At 34.9% G+C, this 17,047-nt stretch overlaps 3 protein-coding genes across 5 annotated transcripts; 1 reads left to right on the top strand and 2 right to left on the bottom strand.

Annotated features, from left to right (window-relative positions):
- Positions 1-977: 977 nt before the first annotated feature.
- Positions 978-2,821, bottom strand: LOC125194627 (protein GRAVITROPIC IN THE LIGHT 1-like). Its single transcript, XM_048092875.2, has one exon. The coding sequence runs from the start codon at positions 2,672-2,674 to the stop codon at positions 1,220-1,222; it is 1,455 nt and encodes a 484-aa protein (XP_047948832.2). The 5' UTR covers positions 2,675-2,821; the 3' UTR covers positions 978-1,219.
- A 2,528-nt stretch (positions 2,822-5,349) lies between these two features.
- On the top strand, positions 5,350-8,932 carry LOC125196482 (vesicle-associated protein 1-3-like). Its single transcript, XM_048095012.2, has 7 exons — positions 5,350-5,634; positions 5,926-5,996; positions 6,092-6,173; positions 6,242-6,357; positions 6,442-6,603; positions 7,199-7,276; positions 8,493-8,932. The coding sequence occupies exons 1-7, from the start codon at positions 5,583-5,585 to the stop codon at positions 8,607-8,609; spliced, it is 678 nt and encodes a 225-aa protein (XP_047950969.1). The 5' UTR covers positions 5,350-5,582; the 3' UTR covers positions 8,610-8,932.
- A 3,213-nt stretch (positions 8,933-12,145) lies between these two features.
- On the bottom strand, positions 12,146-15,434 carry LOC125192053 (VIN3-like protein 1). Of its 3 annotated transcripts, XM_089057633.1 has the most exons (6): positions 15,287-15,434; positions 14,572-14,836; positions 14,234-14,458; positions 13,781-14,091; positions 12,598-13,698; positions 12,146-12,498 (listed from the first exon to the last, which is right to left on the bottom strand). In XM_089057633.1, exons 3-6 carry the CDS (start codon positions 14,293-14,295, stop codon positions 12,485-12,487), a joined length of 1,488 nt encoding a protein of 495 aa, XP_088913759.1. In that variant the 5' UTR covers positions 14,296-14,458; positions 14,572-14,836; positions 15,287-15,434; the 3' UTR covers positions 12,146-12,484. The 3 variants fall into 3 exon arrangements, with proteins under 3 accessions (XP_088913759.1, XP_047945463.2, XP_088913758.1); XM_048089506.2 differs by having other exon boundaries at positions 14,234-14,836; XM_089057632.1 differs by lacking the exon at positions 15,287-15,434 and adding an exon at positions 14,925-15,248 and having other exon boundaries at positions 14,234-14,836.
- Positions 15,435-17,047: the final 1,613 nt, after the last annotated feature.

The raw sequence follows: 17,047 nt of genomic DNA, 5'->3' as shown, positions 1-17,047 counted from the left end.
CCAACAGTTCTGAATTGGTAGTTAACCAAGTCCAGATCCACCTCTCTAATGTATGTATGTTGCAGCCCACAGCGTAAAAACTGAGCTGAAAAATATAGATTATAAAATTAATTGTATATCTTTTATTGAGACATTCTGATTTAAAATAAAATATAGCTAACCTTGTTTCATTTACTACTACTATTCAAGGAAGCTTGGATACAAAATAAGTAAGGTACTTGAACACAAAGGTTTATTTGCTTATGTCATCTATATTTCCCAAGGTCCAATAGAGCCCAAATCATTAATATTACTCCTTAAGGATAGGCCCAACTGATATAACCTACTAAATATAGGAATGATATTGGAGAAACTGAAGCCCATTTTAAATATCATTTTCAGACCGGGCTGTCCTCACCTAATTTATACTACTCCCTCCGTCCTCAAAGGGTATGAACAATGAATTCGACATGAGTTCTAATAAATAAGGAAAAAAAGTAAGACGGAGGGAAAAATGATAGTGAAAATAATGTTGGCGGAGATTGTGGTCCATATTATTATAATGATATAAGTTATAAATAAAATGATATGTATGAGTAATATGTTATTTGAACCTTTTAAAATTAAAAAGTTCATACCTTTCATGAACGGACGAAAAAGGAAATAACTTATACTCTTTGGGACTTAAGGAGTACTAACTAAGATTTGTTTGGCTTACAAGATTTTCTCAATCCATACCTCAATCCGTTTAATTAGAGGCATTCCCAAACCAAAAATCATTGAAGAGCAACAAAACAATGGAATAACACTATTCAAAAGCCTCATTTAAAACGTCAACACATAGCCCATATCAACAATTTCCGACGAATCCAACAGGGTAGAGAATAATTTAAAAACAATACACAAAATTTTCATGGAATATGAATGAAAAAAGAAATCATAAAAGGAGAATGCATCAACCAAAAAGAAGCAAATCAATACCTGCTATAGCCTATAGATACAGAACAACCAACTCAACAATACAAATAGCAAGAGCCAAACTGCAGATTCAATAGGAGATAAATACAAGTTGATTCATTTCTTCTCTATTAAAACAACACAAAGCAAAAGGAGAAAACATGATGTGTATTTTCTTCTTTATACAAGTATTACCAAAACCAAAACCTCTAACACAAAATATGCACATACACAAATCTTAATCAAGCAATAAAACCACACCTCAACACAATAAAACTGTTTACTACTCAGCATGTTTCAAATCAGTGAGATAAACTTGTGACTGAACAACAGTTCTCCCCACCTTGAAACCGGGCACAACCGTGAACCCTACACGCGGCCTACTCTTCCCGGGCGGCAATCCACACCTACCCAAGACATCCTCCATGTACACCATCGAGAACTCCATCCCTCTCTCCACCTGAAATATCTCAACCACGGGCTTAAACGAATAAGCCAGCATGTGAAGCAGCCATATCGAGCTTGCTGTCCTAACAAACGACTCGTAGAACACACTCAACGACTTCCACGAATCCAACACCTTATCTTTCCTATCTAGGTTGCTAAAGATGGAAGACTCCATTGTCGGATGAATGAGTTCTTCGTACTTCCTCCCACAAAACCGAGAAAACCCGCACTTCGGATTCTTGCTCACCATTTCCATGGGATTATTGGCAACATGCTCTATTAACTGCTTCAGATAATCACCATCAATCATAGTACCATTTTCGATTTGTTTAGTGCCATTACCATTGCTGATAGTCTCAGAATCGCATAATCCAAAATCAGTTTTGTCGAAATTCTGAAACATTCCTAAGGAAACATAAGAGAGAAATGCATACCGGAAATGGCCCTTTCTGGTGTAATTCATACCTGAATAAACAGAGCTGGCTGCTTCTTCCAAATCCCACCCTGCTCTTCGCATCAGATCAATCAGCAATTTCACAAAACACCGCATAGATTTCACTGAATCACGCAGCATTGCCTCGAAAACCCTAACAGTCAGCATAACCTCCAAGCCCAAACCTTCACCTCCCTCTTTCAACCCCAATTTCTGCATCAATTCGGAATTCCCAGCCCTAATTCTGTCCAATTTTGTCCTCAATTCGATTGCTTCGTCATCCTTGACATCAATCTGCGACTGCTGCGTATTCACAATCGTCTCCAAAACCCTGAGCTTGCTCTGATTCTCCTGCACCTGAAATTCCCAAATCGACGCTGCAGGGAATTCGAAACCGCCACTCAACCCCGGCCCCTTTCGCTTCGATTCCTTGTACAAATTCTTCATCTCGGTCAATTTCTGCAGAATCGAAACTATGGACTTATCAGCCTGCTCGAGAGCGTCCTGGTCGATTTCCGGCACATGCGCCGCTTGAAACTGCAAATACGAAGCTTCAAAGGATGAGAGAGTGGCGAAGAGAGAGGGGATTAAAGCCCGAATCAAGTCCGAATCCGAATTCTCCGGGCCCGAGCCCGAGTCTGGCTTGATGACGACGACTTTCTGGTGGGGGATGAACTCCTCGGCCGAGTCGAGGAGGAGCGTGACGTCGCAATCGGAGTCGACGGCGGTGTAGTCGTCTTCTTCGGCGAAGAGCTCGTAGGTTTTGGTCTTGAAAGCGAGGGCGAATTTCTGAAACATGTCGGAAATCGGCGGCGGCGGCGGAGGTCCCTCGAGTTCCATCTCTCGGAATTTATACATTTGAAGGCGCAAAAATGTATTCTTTTCTTGCGAATTCCCCAAAATTTGTGCTTTGAATGAAGAGGAAGGAATGCGTGCTTGAACAAACTATGATTGCGAGCAGTTAGTGGGATCTCCACTTTTATCATTTTCTGCACTTATTTTTTCTCATAAACAAATCTTCAAAATTTATAAGTTTCAACTTTATAATACTACTTGGGTTGTTATTTTGATACCTACTTTCAAACAAATTAGTCGCACATTTTTTTAACTTATAAGTTCTTACTATGTTACATCAAATAAGCTTAATCAACCATTCACTGAGAGAAGGGTATAATTAAGATTAGACTAATATGTGGTGAAAAAGTTTTCAAAAATATTCCTTCGGAAAAAAAGTTTTTAAAAATATAACTGAATTAAATTTATTGGACAAATCTAATGAACTATTTTTTGAGAGCATACACAATAAATTAGTAGTAACAAAATTATGTTTTGCGATTTGTATAGATATAATTTACTTAAAGTATTCTCCATTAAATATTTCATTTTTCATTTTTCAGTCGTCCACCAAATAATGTTCCATTTCACTTTTACTATATGTGTTAAGTAGATCCTACATTTCACTAATTCATTCGACTCCCATTTTATTATAAAATCAATATACTAAAAGAGTAGTGATTTAGAGACATAATCTCTCTATGCCATAATACCCCTATGTCACTTTGCCATAACTATATTTTATATTGTGACTAATTTACTCTAATATCATATTAAATGGATATCTACAATTAAGAAAAATTAAAATCAAACTAAATATATTATCTAAATGCATGTGCATTAATTAGAGATAAACTTGAATCATGCATTAAAGTTATAAATGAATTTCAAAATATTAATTTAGATTATAAATTTAGTATTACAGTAGTACTAATTAACACATTATACACTAAAGTGTTATATTTAACTATAAGATAATTCGATAACTTAATATAATAATACTACCATTCTTTCATAGCTTGTTCTTTTATTTAAATATTCTAAAATATACAACAATGAAATCAATTATTTTAGTATATGAAAAAAATAAAAATTAAAACATTTTTCTTATTCAAATTTGAATTGTATAATAAAATAATATAGTTACTATGATTAAGCATTTTTTGTGTTATCATATTTTTGTGTTATTTCTATAGCTTTTGTTATAAATAATTTTTTTCTTAATTTTAATTGACTAGTACTAGTAAGACTGTCACTAAAATTAAGAATCTAAAGAAATCAAAATTTTGGAATGAATAATCAAAATTTTGGAACGAATATTCAAATTTTAATTTATTGCTGATATAGTGAATAAATAAAGAGCTCTAATATTTTTTTAAAGAAAAAGATAAAATATTAACTATATATCTTTAAATATACCTTTAAAATGCTAAGTAGATGAACGAAGAAACATGTGATTATTTTTTTTATCGAGGTTTCATGGTAATGTTTCAAAATTTTAAAAATTAGATAAATCAAAATTATGAAAAATAAAAATTTAAAATTATAATATTCTTAGAAGCAAAACTGTATTGCTCAATTAGCATCAATATATTATATATCAAATTTAATTTTTCGTACGTTATAGTGAATTGAACTAAGAATTCTAGTAAACTTTTTGCATCTATAAAAGTTTTAATTTTTTATAAAGAAATTATTGAATAAAAAGTAGTAACAAAAAGAATAATTTCATCAATATTGAAAATTATTTCAATTTAATTGTAAATTAATTATCAATAAGTTTATCAATATTTTGATTTATTACATCTTATTAAAATTTGAAAAAAAAATTCAATACTTCATTGTGCTAATTATCTTGAATAATTATTCGATCATCTCATCTAAAGTGAATAAGGTCTAGTTTGATACGTCTTTTATTCACCTGTTAAACATACTATTAATTTAATAAAATTACAATATTTAAAATTGTAAACATGACTTTAAATAAATGTAACAAAAATAATAAATATTAAAAAAGATCATGCATCACAAATGTGTAGGTCCCACATAGTCAAAACAAAATTATACACACATTATTAGTTCCATATCCTTAAATAACCAAGCATATTTAAGCAAATTAATATAAGGGTAATAAAGTATATACACAAAATATAAATTTCTTCAAAAATAAAATTCAATGTATAATTACTATTTTAACCTCATTATGGCATTATGGCTTGAAGACATTATGTCTTTAAAATATTTTCTATTAATAGGTCTTACATTTGTCTACCGACTTTACTTCAGAAAGTCAAACAATTTTTTAAAATCCATATCGATCAAATATGAGGTATTTAATGGTGGACAGAGGGAGTACTAATTTTGTGCCTTCTGAAGCCAATGACCACTTGCGATTTTGAATATTTTTGCTTTTTGATGTCCAATCTCTTTCATATTCAACATAATTTGAATAAGATTGCAATGTAATGTTCATTAGATTGTCGACTCACACATCTTAATAGATACTTAGAATTTAGTGATTAGAAATAACCAGTAGATTAAAATTACGAGAAGTTTTACCATGATTCTAATGGATTTTGTGATGGATACTTCTATACTAAAACCGGCATTATTTATAATCAGAGTAGCTACAAACGTACTCCATAATTATGAATATAATAGTATGACTATAAATTGAATTCGTATTTTTGAAAATTGATAAAGCACAATAAGAGTAAGAAAATAGAAAAAGAAAAAGAAAAAGGCCGTTCCCATTGTTCTTGAATCTTGATCTTGCAAGGGTTGGGTTGATATTGCAACAGAAGAAAATTCCTCATTTTTCCTTTTGGATTTCTGGATTTCTTCCCTTTTTTTTTACCAATTGCGCATTTCTCCAAAATTACGGACTGTTTCCCGTTAAAATTGCCGTATTCAAATAAAAAAATCGGAAAAGATGACAATGGGAGAGCTTCTCCGCATTCAGCCTTCAGAGCTCAAATTCCCATGTAACCGAATTTCGAATATTTATAGTCCTACCTTTTTCTTCAATATCCGACGATGAATGGATAAACAGAAAAAGATAAATCCTGTTTTTTTACTTTATGTTAACTCTTTTAAGATGCTTTTTTACACTAATTAATGTGTTTAGATTTTATTCAATTTTGAAATTCCTTTATTTGACTGTTCAACCTTTTTGTCGGTTTCACATGAATCTCAGAATTTGTTTGTTTATTTATAGTAAATATTTGAACATGATTAGTTGATTTTTGTATGTGTTTGCTGATTTGTGGATTCAGTTGAGGTGAGGAAGCAGAGTTCATGTGCTATGCAGTTGGCTAATAAGACAGATCAGTATGTTGCATTTAAGGTAATAAGTTCCACAATGATCATAGTTAATTGAGTTAGTTTGTCTGCTTGTTTGATGAGTTGTGCTTAATTGTGATGTAATTCTAATGGAAATAGGTTAAGACAACCAATCCAAAGAGGTATTGTGTTCGGCCGAATGTTGGCGTTGTTTTGCCCTATTCTGTGGGCAATATCACAGGTGAAAAGTACTATTCTTTTGGTGTAATTGATATGTTGTTTGGGATATTTATGTTCGGCCATTTGTAGTCACTATGCAAGCACACAAGGAGGCTCCCTCTGATATGCAATGCAGGGATAAGTTTCTGGTTCAGAGTGTCATTGTTCCATATGGCACAACGAACAAGGATATAAACCAGGAAATGGTGGGTGATGTTTGCTCTATAGTGATATCGCATAAAAGAATTTTGAGCTTATGTCTGCATTACTTCCGTCAATCTTTTCCATAGTTCAACAGGGAGAGTGAGAAGTTTGTGGATGAGTTCAAATTAAGGGTCATTTACATTCCTGCCAACCCTCCATCCCCAGTAGCTGAAGAAGACGAAGAAGGGAGTTCGCCTGGAACATCTTCAGCCGAGGGTGAAATTAGGAAATCTTCATTTTCTGAACTTGTGAGTGTAGCCAGCCATTAATCTTTTTCATTTGCTTTTCTTAGCCAGATTGTTAAAGCAATCAATGAAAAAGGCATCTTTTTTTTTATCACTTTTCCCATGTTAGGCAATTAAAAAGAACCTAATATTTAATGATCCAAAATTATGAATTCTGAAGTTTATGATAACTGGAGGAGTCTGTTTTCTTTTAGGACCACAAATGCATTATCAGGTCAAGAAATGATTTTCAAAACTTGATTTATCATCCTTCATGTTTTTCTAAATAACTAATATGCAAATAAATAAATACTAATGGAAGTATGGAACATGTGTCTATATTTTCATTTTATGTTGAAGTGCCAAATGTTAAAAGCTATGATCAAAGACATTATTGTGCTTTATTTGGAACTTGGGCCTGCATATGAGCTTTAATTTCAACTTGCTTTGTTTATCTGGGACCTTTTTAGCTGAGCAATTCCTTACAGTCGTTTCGTTTGTTGTCATGATTTGTGTAGCTGCTTTCTTTTACAAATTGAAGTATAATTTGTTATCAAAATGAGTCTACCTTTTCATGTTACTACTGGAGTTCTATTTGAAATGTAATTTGTATCTTCAGGAACAGTCTGCTGTCTTAAAGTTGAAAGATGAGAAAGATTCTGTCGATGTAGAAAATGATAAGCTCCTCGAAGAATTGGTATGCTTTGGTCTATGTGCATTGCATATGTGGTATTCCTGTCTATCTCATATTAAGAGTATATTCGAATAGCACTTTCATAGACTACTGCCACCTGATGAATTATATCTGGACATGTGAGATTGTATACATATTATTTGAACACATTATACCTTACTAATAGCTATGCATCTTACACTGTCTACAGTCTATTTTCACTGTATAATACAGAAACCTCATCTGAGCCCTTTTTAATTTGACACATTGAAAAGATCTAGTTATTTTTTGACAAATATCAAGCTCTATCTAATCTTAATTCTTAATGAAGTGCAAAACTGTTATCTCCACTGAAAGGACATCCTAATTGTTGTCGAAGGATGTGGTTGTTTTATTTAAAAACACCAGTAGGTCCATGTATAGGCCTGACCTGAGCAGATAGTTATTGTTTCTGCAAACACTTAGTTAGAATGATTTGAATTTAAGGATCATATTTGATTGTAATGCTAGACATATACTAAACTCTTGTCCATGTTGGAGTTGTTGATCATCTGCAAGGATATTTCACTATTGGATCTTGAAATGATTATAGAATCACTTGAAGTCAAATTAAAAGATAAGATATTTGTTACGAGCCTTTTTCATTCGCTTACATGCCCTTGTCTGTGTTCGATAGTCTCGAGAAAGACTAATGTATTTAAAAATTAAAACCACATCCATGACTATATTTCTAGACATATTTTCAATATTTTATGCTAGTTAATTTGTTTGTTTTGCGGCTCTTGATTTAGTTAATTAATCTTGCAAACGACATATCATCAAAAACCTCTATCTTAAGCTAAAACATACTCCCTATGTCCCAAGGTAGATGTCACACTTTCCTTTTTAGTGTGTTCCACAAAAGATATCACATTTGCTACTTTAGAAAAAATTCTCTCACATTTGTACATAAAAATATATTTTCTCTATTGACTTAATGCACAAAAAATTTTCCTAAAATCCCGTGCCATCACTCACCCAAGTGTGTGACATCTACATTGGGACAGAGGGAGTACTAAACTGGATCTGAATTCATGAATTGAGACGATTTTTCTATCCTCTTGCCATCGACTGCTCTCTCGATGCATGATTGCTGTAGCTTTTTTCTGCCTCAGCCTATTTCATGCATTACATGTAGTTAGCTTTTCATATATGCACCTGTTTTTCTATGTTTACATGCTTCATTGCATTTGCTGCGCAGGAGTTCATGAGGAAACAAACTGGACAAGGGAGAATTGGATCCATTTTTGTGCTTTTAGTTGGCCTTGTCCTCGGAATATTGATCGGATACTTTCTCAATATAGAAGTGCCTACATAGCAGTAACATCCGGTTTGTGATCCGATGTCATAAATTTACTCATCAGAATCTTGTTCAATCTTGTCCCTAGTAGAGACTTTAGGTTATACTATTAATTACTTTTTCGCGGGAAGATTGTAGGAAATTTTGGAATATGATTCTTTCAGAAACATGAACATACAAAATGTCTTAGTTCTTAACCTCACCTTAATAGAATAGGTGAAGGCGTTAAGATTTGCCTTTTTAAGATCAGTTTCTCCTCCCTATCTTCTTGTGCAGAAATGCTGTAGCTTCTTAAAATTGTTGTGAATATTGATTAAATGTGTAATTTCAGTTTTGTAAAATTGTTGCAGATTATTAGCCAAGCTTTCTATACGAGGTGGAAGTTGGAACAAGTTGGGATTTTAATTTGTACCTCAAAAATCTCATAATATATTTTGTATGACTTGAACCCCCCCCCCCCCCAATAAGTGCATTTGAACGTTGAAAACAGAGTTATTTATAGTCACAAAACAGTTAATTACAAAGAGTTAAAAACAAATGATGGATAAATTCAAACTCTACTTAAAGAAACAGAGTGAAATATTGGGCAGACATGAATGGAGTTGGATGTGGTTGGGTTGGGCTTGGGGACCAAAAACTTTTGTTAAATATTGCAATCACTCTACTGCTGATTCTATCCAATTTCTTCAAAACACAGATTCTTATAATGTGTATTATATACACTAATATGGATTATATAGTCATGTGTGGGAATTATATATTCTTCTCTATTTTATTTTACTTTTTAAGTAAAAACGTGTGCGTTCTTTATGGAGTTGCATTATTAGTTGATCGGCCTAAACATTTGATATATTAGAGCATCCGCAATGGTCGGCTAGCGACCGGCTAGCCGATTCGTCGCGCTGGCCGATCGGCTAGCCGAACCATTGCAGTCGGCGAGAGCGAAATCGGCGTGGACTGGCCGATCGGCAAGCCGCCATTGTGGCGGCCCGATCGGCCAGCGCCGATTTTTGTTTTTTTTTTTAATTCTTTTTTTTTAATTCTTTTTTTTTTAATTCTTTTTTTTTAAAAAAAATTAATTTTTTTTTTAATTTTTGAAAAACTATATAAACGCGATTTTCCCTATCTCTAAATTTCTGTACAAGAGCAACATCTAGCGATGGACAACAACAACTAGCCCAATACAAAATTAAGACCTAAAACAGAAACATGTCATACCGTCCCGTTCGGCTAGCGGCAAACTATAACAGATTCAAGGTGGCTCGTGTGTGGAAGCCCGAATTTTTTTTTATTATGTTATTTTTATGATTTTTAGTTAATGTACTTTTTTTTATTTAAATAAAATTAATGAATTTTCCCGTATATGTCTCGTAAATTTAATTCCGTATTTTAATCGTAATTTTAATTCCGTAAATGTAGTATATTTTGAATTATTTTTATTGCGGCTAGCCTATGGCTGGCCTATGGCTAGCCTAAATCTGATGTGGCAGGTGGATTTTTTAGTGTTGCTGACGTGGCAGGGGAGAGAATGGCTAGCCTATTGCTGGCTTATTGCTGGCCTATGTACCATTGCGGATGCTCTTAGGGGTGTTTTAAATTGTGCTGATTGGATTATTATCGGGTCCACCGGATAATAATCCAATCCAATATGGTCTAATATGTTTCCAACCTATTAAAGAGTTGAATTGTTATCGGATCAACCTGACAATGACTCAACCCGAATCTAATAGACCGAACCTAACTTGTTAAAAGAAATTATTAACTCTGTCATAACCGTACCTGACACAAACTTGTTAAAGACACAATATATTACATGTTGACAAGTCACGGTAACGACACAAACTTGATTTACAAGATTTAAACCTGACATCACACGATTAAACTTGATTTACTTGATTAAAACCTGATATTACACGATAAAAATATGATTTACATGATTTAAACTTCATCTGCACAAGTCTAGAGAATAAAATTAAAGTATAATTTTTTAAAAAGTAAAAAATATAATTAAATAATTCACCGATAATTTTCTAACAAGTCTACCGGGTAAGGACACAAATCCAACAAGGTTTGACCCAACCTCATTTAATTTAGTGTGCGTTTGTGTCTGATTTTTGTGCAATATCAAAAATTGTCAAACACTGTAATATATAGATATATGCATCAAATACAAAAAGAATCTAGGAGTACTATTTATTAACAACTAATCAAAGTTGTGTTAACTCATTACATGATTGCAACGAAAATATGGCAATACCTTTGGAAAGATATCACACAACTTTTAAAATAAGAAAAGAAAAGAAAAACATGTTGATACAAAGAAATTGGATCAGAGATGATCTTGATCCATATCCTTGGCCTTGATATTGGTGCTCCGGTCTATCACTCTCCCCTTCATAAACATGCTTTCTCCATCTTTTGTAATATTGGGCAATCTGTATTTCTGTGCAATGTATATTCCTCCAATCACCCCTAACATCAATGTGAAACCCTTCCCTATTAATCCCATATTTTCTGATCCCAAATTTTGATCTATTTTTGGTTTTTTATAATGCTGTCTAGCGTCGTATTGCTCAAGAAAATTCTCCGCTCTTCAAGGTCAAGGGCCAAACTTTGTGTGACAAGATATTGAATAGATAAGAAACTAGGTAATTAAATATTTTCCATTCATTCAATCAAGGCCAACCATTGGATGAAACTAAATTGAACTCCATGCCCAAAAATCAGCCACAAAAAATGAGGTAAAAAATATTTGCCACAATTCTACGTACGGTTATAAAGTACTAAATGCTGGTAATAAATTTATGTGTTTATTGCTTCAAATTATTTAATACTAATACACAGCTAATTATAGTACTACTAAATGCTAGCATCTATTAAGGGGTAATCAATACAATCAATGGAGTATTATTGAATTCTCTTCCTCAATTATCACCTTGTTTTCCTCGGTCGATCGATTGCATTATTCCAACAGCCCTACCTCAAGTTGAGTATCAAACTTTCCGGTAGCTGACTTGCTATAATTTGATAAATAATTTATACTAAGATTCAAGAGTTCTTCCATTTTCATTATGAACTAAGATTAAAAAAAACATAGGTGAAGCATAGAAATATGGAGAGTAGCTCTAGTTGTAAAGAACAAGGAGAAGCAAGAGCCTGACTAATTTGTTGGAGATAAGAAAGACTTGTCTTTGTTGTGAGAAAGGCATGTGCACAAAAACACCTCCACTTTTTTTAAAACCTTTTAGCTGTCATTTTTGTTGCAAGATTTGGGCACCCTTATACAACTAAGATGCCGCTCAATTCCCCATGGTTAATGGGATCAATTTATTACTCCCTCCATTCCACAACATGCGAGGCGTTTCTTTTGTCAAAAGATGAAATAATCACTTAAAAAATGACTCAATTACATTAGGACGGAGATTTTATACATGTATACACAAAAAATGCTCACACGGACCTTGAGAGAGAGAGATTGAGTGAGACAGCGAGGAGGGGGAAATGGAAGAAGAGACAGGTAACCATGGCTCACACAACGTGAGGGTCCCAAACCGTGAATAACGGCCTCGCAAGCCATTCAATTATATTAATTAAAATAATAACTGGAGGGGATTTTACAGAAATCATATCAGATGATCCTACATTTTAAAATTAAACAGAATTTTGAAACACCAGATAAATAAGCATATGTCTACAACAACAATCATGCCTAGTATTAATGGAATCTACATTCACTTATCAATGATCAATCAGGAGGCTTAGCTATTGAAAAATTGTCCCACAACTTCCTCAAACAGTAGGCAGTCAGTAAAAGGAATCAGGGATGGTGTTCTTACTTCTTATCTGTGCCAGCTAAATAGACCATTGATACGGACATATTGCTCCAAGTTCATTCAGCAAAAAACACCTGTAAACAAAATCCAAAATCATGGTCAACTTTAATCTATCACAAGAATGGTAATCACAAATGTATATAACCCCAAGAAAGTTTAACGCCAAAACTCACTAGCCGAGCCATTTTGTGGCCTTTTGCCGGATAAATCTGAAAATGAGTCAACCAACTGTTCTGCCAAACTACTCGGATCATCAATTAAAGTCTGTATAAAGGTGTTTAACACTCTGCGTTCCTGCTCACTGGATCTTAGACTGAACCACGTCAGCAACTTCAATCTGAAATCCTTCGTAATATGGCCCTCGCATTCCAGCCAACGGATGATCTTTACACAGTATTCAAAGTTCTCATCCAAGCATAGATCAGTCTGAACTTGGAACGGGGATCCGTTTGTCAGAGTGCTATCAGAATCCTGTGTCTCCCTATTGCCGCTATGTGGTCTTTTATTGCAACCAACCAGCTTCGAATCAGCAGGTACTTCTCCACATTTTCTATGTATGCCGTGAGAAATAGCATCATCTGCCTCAACAGCTTGCCCTAAAGTGCACCCGTTTTCTTCTTCTCTATATGACTCAACAGGGGGTGTGAACTCCTCATTCAGATCAGGCACGGAAGCAACATTCAAGTCAAGTTGACGTGCAACATAAGGCGGCCTGGCTTGCTTAGTTTCAAGCTTGACTACGGCATGATCATTAACACATCTATTCACATGTAAACCATAAAATGACTCCAAATAGCCTTGATTCTGCAGCCAAGCGAGCTTCAATATTCTTCCAAGATCTCGAACCTTGAATCCTGAGTCTAGTTCTATTTCTTCAGTCCTGTGGTTTTTCTTGGAACTAGAGCTCCCTCCATGTGATGCATCCACTCCAGGTCTTTCAGCACTAGAATAATGGCTATCGTGAATAAGTTGTACACTCTTTGTAAAGAACTTCATTTCAGAGTGTCCAGAGTCCCCATCTTCTGTATAAGATATGATCCGAAACGAGTATTCCGTGCAAGGCTGCAGATTCGATATCCATATCCTCCTTTGATCTCTTGGAAAGACAAAAACAGGCTCTTTAGAGTAAACCTCTACTCTTTTCTTGCAATACCAGAGTTTGTATCCCTTAATGGCGTTCATTGATGCAGTTGATAATTCAATCAACAGAAGTGCAACTGAAGAACATGTGACTTCCTCAAACAGGAATTTGCATGCTGCAGGAAGTGAACCCTCTGCCAAAGTGGAGATGCAAAATGATGTAAGCAGTAGGCAACATGATCTCATACAGGAGGTACCGAGAGATTGAAGTATTACCAACAAAATTGGTGGGTGCAGTAGACTTTGAGGCCATCAGTTTGTCAGCTTTTTCAAAAGCAAGGGAGCAGAGCCTCTGCACTTCAGTAGCTACAGAGAGTCTACTAACAATGCCCCGACCCATTTTTGCTGAAACTCCATTGACTGGGCCAACCTCTGTTTCTAATGTGGATTTTGCATCTCTAACAATCTCATGGAGCTCACTGAATCTAGAAGTCCCATCCAGGAGCCTGAAACTCAAATATATCCGATAGCATAGAACATCAACACAACGAGAATCCTTAGCTATACTCAGCTGCTTTTTCCAGCATCTGCCAAAATAAATACGAAGTTAGAAATGTTAAGAAACAGCACCACACGTGAAAGTATGATGGTTGAATTGGAAAACGAAAAAGGAATGATAAATATGGAGGTCGGCCAATGACCGGATGATAGTGGAGGCAAACAACTTACTTAAGTACCCCAGAAACCTTTCCACACGAAGCACAACAATAGCTTCCATCCAACTGCATCATTGGCCCCAGGTCAACAACCCCAACCTTACCATGTTGGAGTGCACATTCAATGTGGCACGACAAACCACAAGAGTCTCGTACACCAGAATCAGATACACACTCCAACCAAAGACTTGGGTCCTTGTTGTCATCAAATAAATGGCAAATGCAGCAAGAGCACCTCCTGCAAAATGTGTCATCTATTGAAAGAGAGGCTCGACATGCAGAATTTTTGCATCTACACAAATTAGAAGATTTCAAATCAAGACAATGGTCAGGATTCAGTGGAATTCGCACAGGGTTTTCCCCCTTCCTTGGTCTTTTAGATTGCTGAACTTGATCCTTGGGACTTGAAGATGATCTCTTGAATTCGTATGTCTTTGATGCTTTTCTACAATCTCTCATCAGAGGTTCAGCCATGCTTCGCTCTGTTAATCTTATAGCTGCTCGATGTTATAAGTTATTCAAAAATGGTACCGAGTCGGAACAGATTACAAAAATCCTTTTTTTTTCAAATCCTGAAGCATGTTCTTCTAGTGTCAACTGTCAGAAACCTGCTTCACTGCATGAAGATAATATCGGTGTGATTTAGTAGAAAATTAGAGATTATTAGTTAAAACATGTGCAACAAAACATCGAAAACACTTGACCTAAGCAGTGCCAGTCCATTCCAACAAAAAATTCTACAAAATGAATCATTCAGCTATACCTACCACAAGAGATAAGAATCTGAAACAACAATTCAAATTTAGAGAACAATAAAATTGAATAAAGTGCAGCATTTTCCGGTGGAAAATAAATAAATTCAATTAAATAAATTCAAATAGCAAAAGCAATGGAAATGAGATTAAACCAGCTCAAAATCTCTCTAGAGAGAGGGATGGGGGAACAATAAAAAGAGAAATGCAGCTCGAAATTCAAGCTGAAGCCGCAAAAACATAAGCAGTGAATCAATTTCAGCTCTATAAAAAACAGTAACCCTAAGAATCAACAAATTAGAGAGAAATTATACCTTGAGGAAGAAGTAAGTGAAGGGGATCTCGCCTAAAAATACCAAAATCCCTGGTTCGATTTTCATGGAATTGGAGGGAGACGCATTTTTCTAAGATAGTCGCATCACTTTACCACTATCAATCATTACGATAACAATTTATATTTTGGACGTTTCCAAGTCAAATTAAATTCAAATTACAACCTATGAGTCTTATATTATTTTATTTTATATTAATAAAATAATAATTTATGATTTTCATTCTTCCACCAAAATTCGAAAGCAAAAGCTAATATTCTATCCTAATAATCTATCAATATATTTTAAATATTAATTTACCAATTTGAAATCTAAAAGATGAGGATGGCAGAATCGACTTTAATACATCCAAGTTAATTTTCTATTTGGATTTTATATAGATATAAAAGATGAGAATGGGATGAAAATATGTGGACAAAAATGGGGTGGAGAATAAGAGTATTTATATAGGAAAAATAATAATTAAAATAAAATATCGTCGTAGGTTTTAAAAAATCAACCGTTGGATTATTTAGTTAACTTTTTATTCAAAATTTGATTTCTCAATTTAAAATATTACTCAGTTCATTCTTGAAAAATATGAATCTTTTGATTGAGCACGAATTTAATGTATAATTGATCAAGTAAGAAAGATAGTGTTAGCGAAAAGTGTGGTGTGCATTATTAGTAGTGTAGTTGGATTTCCGAAAAAAGAAAATGCATACTTTTCAGAGACAGACTAAAAGGACCAGTTCATACTTTTCAGGGATGGGGGGAATATAAAACAAAATCGTAAATGCCATGTGTCATATCTTGATTGGAAAACAGATATGTGTTGTGCAAGTGGGCTCAAGCACACACATTCATGTAACGTACGCGTGCTCTCCATTTGAAACATCCAGCTCACGTCGTGAGCACGACATTGTTGATGCCCCTACGTCGAAGCAGATGCAACTCCATCCACCTACTATCAATAATCTTAGTAATGTACGATATGAATTTTAAAGAAAAAATAATACAGTATAAGAGATATACTTAAAAATGTGGTTGAATATTGTTAGTGAAAATGAGACTCACTTCATTAGAAAAAAAACTTACCAAAAAATGAAAGTGACAATTTTTATTAGACATACTCCATCCCCTTTTTTTATGGTTAAATGCATTAAAATATAAAGAAAGCATGCAAAGATGTTACATGAGGGCAAAGCCCTCCTGGGAACTCAAACACACACACATATACCGAAGCTTGAAGGCTTGGTGCAGGATAGCCATGTGCCCATGGTCAACTAGACTAAGCCCATAAATCCTAACTTAAGCATAACCATCCATCACGGTATTGATAGCTGCCTCGGGGGAGGACGGCTTCTTGTCATCTCCGATGTTGGCTGCAGTTGGTACACAAACAGGGGATCGCAAATGTGGGCCTTAACTTCCACTGCGGTGCTTGTTGTTCATTTTACTTTCAAACCAGGGCAAGGTTGTCGTCTGACGCGTGACCCCATTCACCTGAAGGTGTATACGCTGAGGGAGATGGTGGTATCTTCAAGGCGTCATCAGACCCTTGTCCTAATGGTACATCAACCGGACCTTAACTCGCGCCGTGCGTGGCTCGCACCGCCCATCATGATGATGTCATCTAAGCCTGCTTGGATAAGGAGAGACACGAGACCCACAACACCCTTCTGAGTTATCTTGGCGCGTGGAGAGTGTGGCGAGGGGACTTTCGTCTCTTTCTTGCGAGACGTCCCTATCTGCGTGACCAGG

Source organism: Salvia hispanica, chromosome 4 (assembly GCF_029641045.1).
Source record: "Salvia hispanica isolate PSC_SH4W2 chromosome 4, Shi_PSC_v1, whole genome shotgun sequence".
NCBI classification, from domain to species: Eukaryota; Viridiplantae; Streptophyta; class Magnoliopsida; order Lamiales; family Lamiaceae; genus Salvia; species Salvia hispanica.
Note: the sequence above shows the minus strand (reverse complement) of the source record. Positions and strands in the feature narration are given on the sequence as shown.

Bases quoted from the DNA above. Each gene is read 5' to 3' on its own strand.
- LOC125194627 (XM_048092875.2), bottom strand. From the start codon at position 2,674: ATGTATAAATTCCGAGAGATGGAACTCGAGGGACCTCCGCCGCCGCCG.
- LOC125196482 (XM_048095012.2), top strand. From the start codon at position 5,583: ATGACAATGGGAGAGCTTCTCCGCATTCAGCCTTCAGAGCTCAAATTC. The intron at 5,997-6,091 runs GTAATAAGTTCC...TAATGGAAATAG, and splicing joins ATCAGTATGTTGCATTTAAG to GTTAAGACAACCAATCCAAA. The intron at 6,174-6,241 runs GTGAAAAGTACT...GGCCATTTGTAG, and splicing joins TTCTGTGGGCAATATCACAG to TCACTATGCAAGCACACAAG.
- LOC125192053 (XM_048089506.2), bottom strand. From the start codon at position 14,694: ATGGCTGAACCTCTGATGAGAGATTGTAGAAAAGCATCAAAGACATAC. The intron at 14,092-14,233 runs GTAAGTTGTTTG...TTATTTTGGCAG, and splicing joins AAGGTTTCTGGGGTACTTAA to ATGCTGGAAAAAGCAGCTGA. The intron at 13,699-13,780 runs GTAATACTTCAA...CCACTTTGGCAG, and splicing joins TGCACCCACCAATTTTGTTG to AGGGTTCACTTCCTGCAGCA.